At 30.3% G+C, this 12655-nt stretch overlaps 1 protein-coding gene across 1 annotated transcript; it reads right to left on the reverse strand.

Annotated features, from left to right (window-relative positions):
- LOC112709043 (uncharacterized) lies at positions 1 to 9011 on the reverse strand. The gene is made up of 6 exons (XM_029289000.1): positions 8414 to 9011; positions 7009 to 8109; positions 6396 to 6875; positions 3118 to 3217; positions 2498 to 2619; positions 1 to 116 (listed from the first exon to the last, which is right to left on the reverse strand). The coding sequence occupies exons 1-6, from the start codon at positions 9009 to 9011 to the stop codon at positions 1 to 3; spliced, it is 2517 nt and encodes an 838-aa protein (XP_029144833.1).
- Positions 9012 to 12655: the final 3644 nt, after the last annotated feature.

The raw sequence follows: 12655 nt of genomic DNA on the forward strand, positions 1-12655 counted from the left end.
CTATAGATTATCTGAAATTTCAATTTCTGATTCATCGTCAACAACAGAACCAATATTTCCATTTCTAACATCAAGTATCCAATTAGTAAATCTCTTCGTTTCACCTTCATCTTGATCTGAAGAAGACATTAGAAGTTTCATGATTAAGAATATAGGAATTAGTATTAGAATTTCAAATTTCAAATTTTTAAATAGAGTTTCTTAATTAGCTAGTGAAAATTTTAAATATTTAAATAAAATTTCCTAATTAAACATTAAGTTGTTCATTAGAAATATAAGAATTTGTTAATTTAAAAATAATTTTTATTAGTTTTGTCATAAATAGTATCAATCCTATTATTTGTCGATAAAAATAAATAAAATTAAATGCAATTTAAAAATTAATAACCTTATAAATTACGTAAATTTAGAAAAAAATATTTAAAAAGAGAGAAAATTCTACTTGTCAATAATATTTATCTCAAAAATATTTATCTCAATAATATTTTTTTGAATAAAATAAACATCTAACTTTGAGAAAACAAACAAACAAAAAATTTATTTTTTGAACAAATATCTTAGCACCTTCTACTTTTTCCCTTCAATGATTGAGGATGCCTTTGAAGTTGGAAGCTAAGCAAACCACCGGTATAGTCAACATCCTAAAATTATAATTAGTTATTAATTATTATTTATAAATTAGATACTACTAATGACCAAGAAAGAGAAAAATAAACTGATTTTTAATAGAAAGTACACTTATAACTGTACTCACAAATTGAATAGGATGAGCCTTTTCGAATTTATTTATGAGGTCCACATTATCAGTCATCTTAACTTTATAAGAAGGTGAAAAATCTGGATTATCAGATATTTGAACTTCAATGATGAAGAGGAAGGTCTTATCAATTAGGTTGAGCAAAAGTGTAGGTGTATCCGATAGATCTCCTTTCTGTAGGGTATTACATAATATATTAATAATAAATAATATAAAAATTACCATAAAAAATATCTTCACTAATGTTTTTAGAAATAAATATTGGTTAGAACTTATCAATAGTGGATCAAGTATCTCTACACAACTCTTTCCCAAAACTTGTTTTGCCTCCTTATCAAAGACTACGAAACATGCACAGTCAGAGTCATCAATGACACTAAACTTTATTCGGTACTTACTTAATAAAAAAATAGTATTAAAAAAGGTTAGACATAGACTTATTCAATATCTAATCCATTGTGATTAGGCTTTAAATTAAAAAAAATAAATAAATAACTTTGGAGTTATGGATAAAAGGAGACAGCCACAACTTGAATATTTGAAAGTTTTTGTAAAAGCATATGTGGACCTGTTGCATTCACATTGGTCGTACCACCAGTCTAGAGCATCTATAATATGACTTATAATAATTAAGACAACACAAATAGCATTCTGGAAAAAAACTTAATGATTTAAATTTCTTGAATTTGGTGAGTTTGTAAATCTAAAAGATATATCTAAATAAAGAAGATGAATAAACAAAAATAATCAATGTACAATAGATTTAAATTAATTTTTTCCTCAACTTTTTTTACAGAAAAAAATTATCGTATCTAATACTTTTAACTGCTCAATGATTTTGTCTTGATAAATTTTTAAGAATGCAGCCTCGTTTGGAATTGCACCGATATTACTCCTAGGTAGGGGTGTCCGCGGATCGGATCGGATTGGATATGGCCAAAAATTCGATCCGATCCGCATTAAAATCATCGGTCGGATCCAATATCCGCAACTTTTAAGGTTGGATCCGATCCGCACATTTGCGGATCGGATCGAATCGGATATCGGATATATCCGCAAAACACAAAAATATTTTTAAAGGCTTATTTTTATTAAAAAAATATCAATAAAATTCATTTTTTCTATTCTTTTAAATATGTTTACTCTTAAAATAATATTAAACATAATTTTTTTAAATAATAAATTAAAATAATATAACATATATGATAATTATTAATTGAAATAAAACATAAAAAGAATACTTATTTATTTATTTCTTTAATTTTGCGGATACGCGGATATGCGGATCGGATATGCGGATACCAACACAAAATCCACAATCCGATCTGATTAGTGTGCGGATCCGATCCGAAAGCCTTGCGGATCGGATCTATATCCGCAATTTTCGGATCGGATTCGGATAAACACCACGGATATGCGGATCGGATCCGATCCATGGACACCCCTACTCCTAGGTTCTTCAAATCTTACAAAGCTAGATAAATAAAGCGAAAAAACTATGTTAGATAACACACATAATTAATATTAAACTAAAGAATTAAAAAAAATATATACCCACCTATTTTTAAATTAGATGACATTTGCTTCTTCAAGATTGAAGAACATCTTTGTACCATACATGAAATTCTGTAAAACAATTTTTCCTGAAAAATTTAATTTAATACAAAATGAGTAAAAACTCAAATAAAAAATAGTAAAAATTTACATATAAAAATTCACATAATTATGGATAAATATTACCGTTATATAACTTCAGTCTAACAAATTCTAAGACGACAACAGCTCCATCTTTATTGCCGGATCCCAAAAAATCATTTAATTCATGTGCATAGTTGTCAAAAAGTGCACACTCCATTATTTTTCTATGTCAAATAGAATATTTAATGTTAAATATATTTTTTATAACAAAATAAACAAAAAATAATTACAACTAAAAAAGTAACCACTAATAAAATAATATCAAATTATATATATATATATATATTATATTTTAAAATTTAAAAATTAACAATAAAATTAAAATGTGAAACACAATTTAAAAAAATTAATAATTAGTTTATTAATTATTTTAAACTCATAAAAAACTAACTACGGAAAGAATGCTTTCTATTAAAATTCATTTTAAAAAAAAGATTTAAACACTTTCTTTTAAAATTAATCCGAACTCATTTTTCAAAAAATTTAAATACTATTAATAAAAAAATGTTGCCTTTCTTCAAAAAGGTTGCCTTTGAATAAAAACGTTTGTTACTTATTAATAATATTAATACAAATATTCATAATAAAATAAGTTACAATTGTAATTTAAAAAGGTGAGAATATCAAAATTTTTAAATTTATAAAAATAAATATATGATTACCCATTATTAATCTCTAATTCAATAATAGTGTACTTGGTAAATTTGTCATCCTTTTCAAGAGTCCTCTCACTCCCAATTCCAGCAAGATATCTAATAACATCTGAAATGATTTAAAATAAAAAAAAATTGTTATCAATAAGTTTGTTAAAAAAAACATAGTCGAAATTATCAATAAAATAAATAAATTTATAAATAAATTATACTTTTTCTAAAACAATAAACTTACCTACTAAGTAGGTGTAATCGTACCCAGGAGCATTAAGAGTGTCAAAATTCACAAAATTAAATCTATATCGTGGGATACTTAACGATTCTGAAAGTCTGTGCACGTAAGGTCGATCCCAGGGAGATTACCGGCTTGAAGTAAGCTATGGTTATCTTATTATTCTTAGTCAGGATATCAATAGGGTTCTTAGTTTTAATTACGAAAAATAAAAGAACATTAAATAATTACTTGTTATGCAGTAATGGAGAATGTGTTGGAGTTTTGGAGATGCTCTGTCTTCTGAATTTCTGCTTTCCTACTGTCTTCTTCTTCACGCACGCATGTCTCTTTCCATGGCAAGCTGTATGTTGGTGGATCACCGTTGTCAATGGCTACCAGCCGTCCTCTCAGTGAAAAGGGTCCATGTACATGGCTAATCATCTATTGGTTCTCACTTGTGTTGGAATAGGATCCAGTGATCCTTTTGCGTCTGTCACTACGCCCAACGTTCGTGAGTTTGAAGCTCGTCACAGACATCCCCTCCCAGATCCTACTCGGAATACCACAGACAAGGTTTAGACTTTTCAAATCTCAGAAATGCTGCCAATTGGTTCTAGCTTATACCACGAAGACTCTTGACTCACGGATTGAACGCTCTGTTGTCAGGAGAGGCAGTCAAATTCGTGAACCAGAAATCCAAGAGATATACATTCAATCTCAGGTAGAACGGAAGTGGTTGTCAGTCACTCGTTCATAGGTTGAAAATGGTGATGATTGTCATGGATCATCACATTCATCATGTTGAAGTGCGAACAAATATCTTAGAATAGAAACAAGCGAGATTGAATAGAAAACAGAAATACTTGCATTAATTCATTGAGACGCTGCAGAGCTCCTCACCCCCAACCATGGGGTTTAGAGACTCATGCCACATACTCATGATGTGTAGTCTTAAAGTTATCCTCATTGAGTCCAACACCAAAATATCTTATTTGGTAAGATATTCCTTCCTTCAGCAAATTCACAAATCGAGACACAAGAGCCCTCTTAATCGAGGCGTGTATTTTTCCTCCCTATAATTGATAAACAAAAATTAAAAAACAATTAGTTGGGGATAAGCAAACAAATTTAAAATAAAATATAAAATTATTAGTAGAAAACTCACATTTTCGTCGAGCAAAACCATCTAAATTGAATATGGCAATGAAGAATTTTCGTAACTTGGTAGTGTCCGTATTCGTATCACTCGTATACATACACACAAATTGTCGATTGTAGGATTGATTTATGCAATTTTGTGAATACCAGCCATTGGAATAAGTAGAAAATTTTAGATTTTGGATGTATATAAAGAAAGGGTTTGATGTACTTTGAATTGTGGTGCTTTACATATCTCATAACTTATACTTTTATAGTTAACTCATAACTAAAACTAGTGTTAAACCCGTGCGATGCACGGGCTTATATTTAAATTTGATAAGTTAAATTAAAAATAATATTTTATAACTATATATTTTTTTAAATTTAGTATAACACTATCATCGTCGTTATATAATAAACATGTTAAATATGTTGTTTTATCTTTAACCAAAGTAAAATATAAATAGAAGAGTTTGAAGTTTATAATATTCTTAAACCATAAGGAGGGAGACATGAAAAAAATAAGAACATATATAACTGTAATAATAGCATGTTAATTTACACTAAATTTTGTATAAAAAGCTAATAAAAATTTATTGATCGATAACCTAGTATCTTACTAACTTCATTAGAAAAGCAATTGGCATAGGATGTTGTGCTCCTTGTTACACATTTCATTTCAAATCTGAAAAAAGAGTTATAGATAAATTAGTTATATCTATAGTAAATATTTGTACAAAAGTATAAATTATAACATGCTATTAAAATAAAAATAATATTATTCTTACCTAAATATTATTAAAAACCTCTTTGAACACGACATTTGTTGTTGATGACTTTGGATTGCCGTCTTCGTCTAGAATTAAAACCCTGAGGCCACTGCGACTCTTAACTCTTGACAAAGCAACATAAAGTTGTCCATGGGTGAACACTGATTTTGGCAAATAAAGCCCTACATGTGATAATGATTGACCCTGACTCTTGTTAATGGTCATTGCAAAGCATACTGTCAATGGAAATTGTCTCCGTTGGAACTTAAATGGCAATCCTGAATCTGAAGGGATCAAGTTCATTCTTGGAATGTACACTTTATCTCCAATATTTCTACCGGTCACTACCGTCGCTCCAATTACATTGCTGCCAAGTTTGTTAACTATTAATCTTGTCCCGTTGCATAAACCTGAAGTCTGGTCTATGTTTTGCAGTAGCATTACAACGACTCCTGGCTTCAAAGTCAACTTGTGATTGGGTAGTCCCGAACATTTGATGTCATTTAGGAACTCTGATGTGAACCACTCTTGTTGTACATCTTCATTCTCATCAGCTTGACATGTTGTGTCAGAGCTCAAATACTCATTTTCCATCCCTGGAAAGATTGTCAAGACAAAATCGTTTACCTTCTCGACACTCTCAAGCGTGGGTGCAAGAATTACCCTACTCTGAAAATACCTGTAATCTGACATGTTTTGCAACAAATTTGGATATGCAAAGTCTACCAAATGAGAGAGAGGGTCATCAGTAGTTGTAATCAATAGATCATTTGGAATTTCAACTTCTGATTCATCACCAACAACAGAGCCAATATTTCCATTTCCAACATCAAGTATCCAATTAGCAAATCTCTTTATTTCACCTTCATCTTGATCCAAAGAAGACATTAGAAGCCTCATATTCGTATGCAGTTTCAGAACCTTACAAAATGACCACAGATGGGATGAGTTAATAGCGGATGTCAATATATCGTGTCTACTTCCTTTCGGAATCACCGGAAGTATCTGTCTGAAATCACCTCCTAGAACAACAACCTTACCACCAAATGGTTGATGTGTCTTATGTTGATTGGTAACTGACATAAGATCCCTGAGCGTCCGATCAAGTGCTTCAAAGCACATTTTATTGAGCATTGGAGCTTCATCCCAAATTATTAAGCTACTTTGGATGAGCAGCTCAGCCTTCAAACTGCCATGCTTGATGTTGCAAGTAGATTCATCAGTAATTGTAATGGGTATTGAAAATCTAGAATGAGCCGTTCTGCCACCAGGTAGGAGTAAAGAAGCAATTCCACTGGATGTGACATTTAAAACAATTTTTCCTCTAGACCGAATAGCAGAAGAAAGTCTATTCCAAATAAATGTCTTACCACACCCACCATGCCCATAAACGAAGTAAAAACCACCAGAGTCTGTAACAACAGCATTGAGTATCTCATCAAATACTAACCTTTGCTCATGAGTCATCTTTTGTTCTGTATATAAGTTTGTATGAGTCAACTCATTTGTGTCATATGCTAACTCCTCCTCTATTAGCTTATTCATTGATTGATAGTCTCTTAAAGATCTCACATTGCTGTTAAGTATCTTCTCAATCTCAATAAGGCAGAGGTTTTTCAATTCGTCATCAGTCATGTTTAGTCCTAGAAAAAGCACATAGTAGTTTTATAAAATATTTAATAAGTAATTCTAAAATAAAACTATTAATATTCTTAATAAAAATAAAGATAATAAGAGAATACAATCTTGATATAAAAAAAAGACATAGTAAAATACCTTGGTTTTTCAAAGCTTTTCTCCTCTCATATAGTATTCCATCAGCCAATAATGTCCAAGTTGCATTCCAAACACGCTCTGGGTTGCTAATACTATTAGATATCAGTAGCATCGCAAATAATTTTCTCAATTGATGACCAGATGCAAGTTCAGCTACCTCATTAATAGCTGTAATGAATTCCCTATCATCGCACAGTAGTCCCATGGAATAGCAAGCATCTTGGAAGCTAGAATATGTAATTCCATTAACTGTCCTAATAGACTCATATGTTGTGCAACCTCTCTGAACAGCTAACAAAATTCTCATATAATAAATATCACCTGTACCCGGTGGAACATAATTTAAACTCCCGATAGAATACCCTCTTTTGCGTGGATGCCATACCCTTGATTCTCTATCATAAACAAATTGATTTGGAAATTCAGCATACGTCAAAGTTTGACCTGCTTCAAATTTTTTATTGGCCTCCATCCATGATAAGAACATTGTATATTTTCCTTCCTCTTCTTCCACAATTTCTTCAAGATCGTCATCATCTTTAAAGATGATATTTTCCTCTCCAGGCAAATGAAAGGTTAATCTCATCACTGAAGGCCACCTTTGATGAATATCATACACTAAGGTTCTCCACACAGTCTCACATGCAGACAAATATCTGCAATCATAGAATTGTTTGATCTCATCAATAACCTGAGCATCCTCTCCACTGAAAGCTTCCTTTGTAACTCCAACTGCTACCCTGTCTGGACCTTTATTCACATACTTGAACAAATATTTGATAGCATTCGACTTGTTGCAGTACTCTACATTAACATGCGCTTGATAAGACATCAGTAGATATGCATTGTATGGAACCACATTCCTATTATCCATATGGACTCCCTTCTTCTCAGTAACCACCCCTGTGTCTCGTCTTCTATATGATGGGTATCCACTATCATCGATAACTGTGGTTTTATTGAATGTCTTGGGATAATATTTGGTACAGTACCCATCTTTCATGCAGGAAGATTTTGAGAATGCTCTACCACATGGTCCATGAATCATATATGTAGATACAGCTCTAAACAATTTTGGATGCTGAGCAGGATCTGGCAACTCTGAAGATATTAACTGATCAATTTGAGTTGTCGATGTTATCTTATGGTCTCCACTTAACCATAAAAGAATGTGAGCATGTGGTAGGCCTCTTTTTGGAATTCCACCGTATACATCCCTTATACCAAAAAGACAAAAAAAATTATATGTTATATTTAAACTATCTATTTTATGTATGTGCTTTGATAAATTAAGGGTGATAATAAAAAATCAACAATACGTTAAGTAAGAAAATATTTTGCCATTTATTTTATAACAATCTAAAGGAATATTTCTCTAAAAATAAGGTTGGATGATGAGCAATACCTGCATCTAGCACTCCAAATGGAATTCCTTGCTTAAGATCCGAGATTATCATGTCAAGCTTAATTTTGAATACTCTACATGATATATTCGGCCGGTCTTCAATCTTTAAGTTCCTTGGATTGTTAACCCTGCCAATCTCTTGCCAACTTGAGTTACATGTCATTGTGATGAAAAGGTCTGGATATCCATATTTCTTACAAATTGTCATAGCATCTTGACAATTATTAAACATGTATCTCATACCACCAGTGAAGGACGCAGGTAGGATGATACGCTTACCTGCTTTAGAAGCACGTGTCTCACCCCTAACAACTGCATCTTGAATCCATTTGTATATATCACTCTTCACCTTGGTTTGGTTGTTTCGGTAGTAGGTCAACCTTCGTGCTTCAATCATAGAAAAGCAATCAACCAAGAACTGCTGAAATAATCTTCCACCATTGACAATGGTTGCATACTCGACCTTTCTCTCTTGTATTCTAAATGCTATGAACTCCCTTAAACTCACACGCTGTCTCTTTCTATTTTCATCAGCCCTATAAGATTCTCGCAAAGGAATGTCTTCTTGGTAGCCATCTTCACCGTAAGGAAACATCATAGGGTACTAAAGAGGAATAAATGCGGTGTGTGTCTCATGAATCCTTTGCAGATGTACAGATTTTAATTGAACTATAATATCACGTCCTGCATCTCCAGAATCAAAATCTCCTACTATTAGAGCTGCGACCTCGTTAGAAGATGGTAAATTGTAGACTCTTGCATCCTTTGATCTTTTTCGGTACAATCGTAGTCTTATATTTGCGATATCTCCTTGATTTAGGTAGTTTCTCACTATCCTAAATGTGTGAGCAAGAACATTATGTTGATCGATCATGTCCTTGAGATCTAGAACTAAGGACTGGTCAATGTTGTTGTTGTTTGTTCTTGAACTATATAAAACATCAATTGAAAAATATTAGTATTCATAATTAACCAAAATCAAAGTACGAACTACCTAAATAAATTTTTAATCAGTTTGGAATGCATGATACAAACCTGAAAATCTCTATCCTGTTTGAGACCTCATTTTCTGTATCATAAATATATAACTGCGCAAATTTTGGTCTTTGTCCCTCAATTGGCACCAAGCTTCCAATTCTGTGGTAGTTTTGTCCACTCACAATGAACTGGGGAGGACCTGTCCCATCATTGATAGAGGTCTCTATTTTACCTCCGAGGGACGTGAAGCAAAACATGCTATTATAAGTTCTTATATTATCCTTAAAGTGTTTGCTTCTCTGGTCTGCTCCAGATATTAAACCTTGCAAGAGCTGAGGTGGACGTTGCAAAAACGGCAGTTGTACCTTCCCTCGCATACAACATATTGAGAACTCAATATTGGATCCTGTTTTAGACTTTTCTGATATCTCCTCATACCACATCATGGCGTCGCAATGCCGACAAAAAAATTCTGGGTCACCAATATCTATCACATCTAATAATCACCAAGATAATAAATTATGTTTCAGTTATATCTGAAAAAAATATTTTATATAAAAATATATCTTTCTTTCACTATGTTAAGTATAAAAATAATATTTATGAAAGATTACCGAAGATTGCAATTTATAGATTAAAAAGATGAGATCATATAATACAATTTTTTTGTGCCAACCTCAAGGTTTAAGTTTTACATGCACACTAATCAAACAATAAGAATAACAATATATCAATGTTCAAATATAAAAATTATAATATATAACCATATCTTAGTTTGAATTTTAAAAACTTGAACACTAAACGATAATTTTTTGTTTATAAGAAGCATAACAATAGTAAATAATAAACTGCTGATATTGCTACTTCTTAGATTACATGTATTCTCAGCAACATCGAATATGGCTGGGTATTCAATTTGCACAGAATCATCTAATATAGTCGTGTTTTCAGTAATATCCTCAACATCTTCAAAAAATTTTGAAAGATTTATAGCCAATTCCTTCAAGAATGTTTTTCTTTGTTTCAGGTATCTTTCTTTTTTAGCTATGCACACTTCTTCTAATTCTTTAGTATCTAAATTTGAATTAGATGTACTTGCTCCTGTAATCATTAGAGATAGTAAATCAAGCACTTTATATTATTAAAAAAAGAAAAATGAATATATATTAAATGTTTGAATAAGCTGAGTTATGAATATATATTATGAAAGTAGTATTAAAGATAAAAGAAGAAGAATTTTAGCTTTGTGATAATTACAATCTATCATGCTTATCTTACCATGTCTCTTTTGAAGTAGCATAGTCTTTCTATTCAGTCTTACATCCCTTTGCAATCTAATTCGATTTGAGTACTCCAATGAATCTATAATAATTATTTAGCATATATCAAACATTGTTTTTAATAGACCAATTGAAAAGTTAAATGTTTGGTCTTTAAGTAATAAAAGCATATATTAACATACGCTGACTTTGCAATTGGTGGATATTGTTTGATGTTTGTTGAAACTGTTGTTGACTTGTCTGATGACATGGGCTATCATATGCTTCGCGTGTGATACCTGAATTACTAATATCACTAATATTGGAACATCGTTCCTTTTCACCTACAGAGTGTAGATTAGTAGTTGGAGACCTTGATCGATATGGTGTTGGGTTATTATCTAATAAGATAACTCAGAGATATTAGTTTTTTGAACATATTTTCTGTTAAAGTTTATAATTGAATAAATAGTAGGAATATCAAAATACATAAAGTGCATGTACATTCACATAAGTAAGTTCCAAAAAAAATCATCCAAAAATCAACCTGTATTGAGTCCATTTGTAATGTTCGACAACACTGATTGAAAATGCACATCATTGGAACCATCACTCGAATTTCCTGTAATTTTTTCATAAACAAATTTAGTAACATATTACAAAAATAATGTAAATTAATAATTTATTACTTGTCAATAGCTAAATAATATATAGAAAATATTGTATTTTATGGGCTTTCATTCGGCCAATATACTCATGACATGTTAGTTATTTTTTGTATGAAGTCTACCTTGAATTGTGGTCCGCTTTGTATTTTTTTTGTCTTTTAATATCAATTTTTTCTTCAATCTTGCTTCTCTTTAGACTTCTTGCATCTTTCAATATATACCTGGAAATACCAAATAAATAATTTTTTTAACTAATTAAAAATATATATACATTATACCTAATACATTTTTATTATCAATTTTTTTATATTATTAAAAAAAATAAAGTACACAGGAGTATACATATGACGGCGTTTGTTTTTGGTATACATATCGATCAAAACATAGACACGGGAGTACACAGGAGTACATATATGGTGCTTGAATACTGAGACAAAAATGATGAAAGACATAGTCATACACAAACACCCATTAAAAACATGTATTTTGTGTTTCTCTAAAATGTTGAATATGAAATTAGTGTCTTCTTATGTCTATGTAAAATCGCATAGGTTTTATTTTCATTGGTTGCTTTAATTTCTTTTTATTCTCATTTATTTAGTTACGTAAACATATTTTATGGAAAATAATATATATTTTTTTTCAAAAGTATCTTTTTTCAAATAAATATAAGTTTAATCTCACGATCAATAAATTCAACTTACAGTTAAAATATTTTTTTTCATTTCCTTAAATAAAGAGATTGAAAATGAATAACTTATAAGTAAAATGAGAGAAAAATATGAAAGTACCTCTATTATTGTGCTGAGATAATCTAAAAAATAACAACGTAAACGAAGTAAACAGAGAAAATTTATAAATGTGACAAATAAAAAAAATTTTAATTTAAAAATGAAAACGATTAAGAAGTCACTTAATTAGGAATTAGTATTAGAATTTTAAATTTCAAATTTTTAAATAGAGTTTCCTAATTAGCTAGTGCAAATTAAAAATTTTTAAATAAACTTTCTTAATTAAACGTTTGTTGTTTATTAAGAATATAGAAATTTGTTAATTTACAAATAATTTTTATTAGTTTCGTCATAAATAGTATCAATTCTATTATTTATCGATAAAAATAATAAAATTAAATATAATCTAAAAATTAATAACCTTATAAATATCGTAAATTTAGAAAAAAATATTTAAAAAGAGAGAAAAAGATGAAAGTACTTCTATTGTGGAGAAATAATCTAAAAGATAATAATAAAAATTTATAAATATGGCAAGTAAAAAAATTTAAATTTAAAAATCGAAATGGTTAAGAACTTACTTAATTAGAAATTAGTATTAGAAAT

The sequence above is a fragment of the Arachis hypogaea genome, chromosome 9 (genome assembly GCF_003086295.3).
Source record: "Arachis hypogaea cultivar Tifrunner chromosome 9, arahy.Tifrunner.gnm2.J5K5, whole genome shotgun sequence".
Classification (NCBI taxonomy): Eukaryota; Viridiplantae; Streptophyta; class Magnoliopsida; order Fabales; family Fabaceae; genus Arachis; species Arachis hypogaea.

What these genes read in the sequence shown, in the direction of transcription:
- LOC112709043 (XM_029289000.1), bottom strand. Translation starts at nt 9,011, where the DNA reads ATGATGTTTCCTTACGGTGAAGATGGCTACCAAGAAGACATTCCTTTG. An exon ending in GGCTGAGCTGCTCATCCAAA is followed by an intron (nt 3,218 to 6,395) that starts GTAGCTTAATAA and finishes AAATCATTTCAG; the next exon opens with ATGTTATTAGATATCTTGCT. An exon ending in GAATTAGAGATTAATAATGG is followed by an intron (nt 2,620 to 3,117) that starts GTAATCATATAT and finishes TATTTGACATAG; the next exon opens with AAAAATAATGGAGTGTGCAC.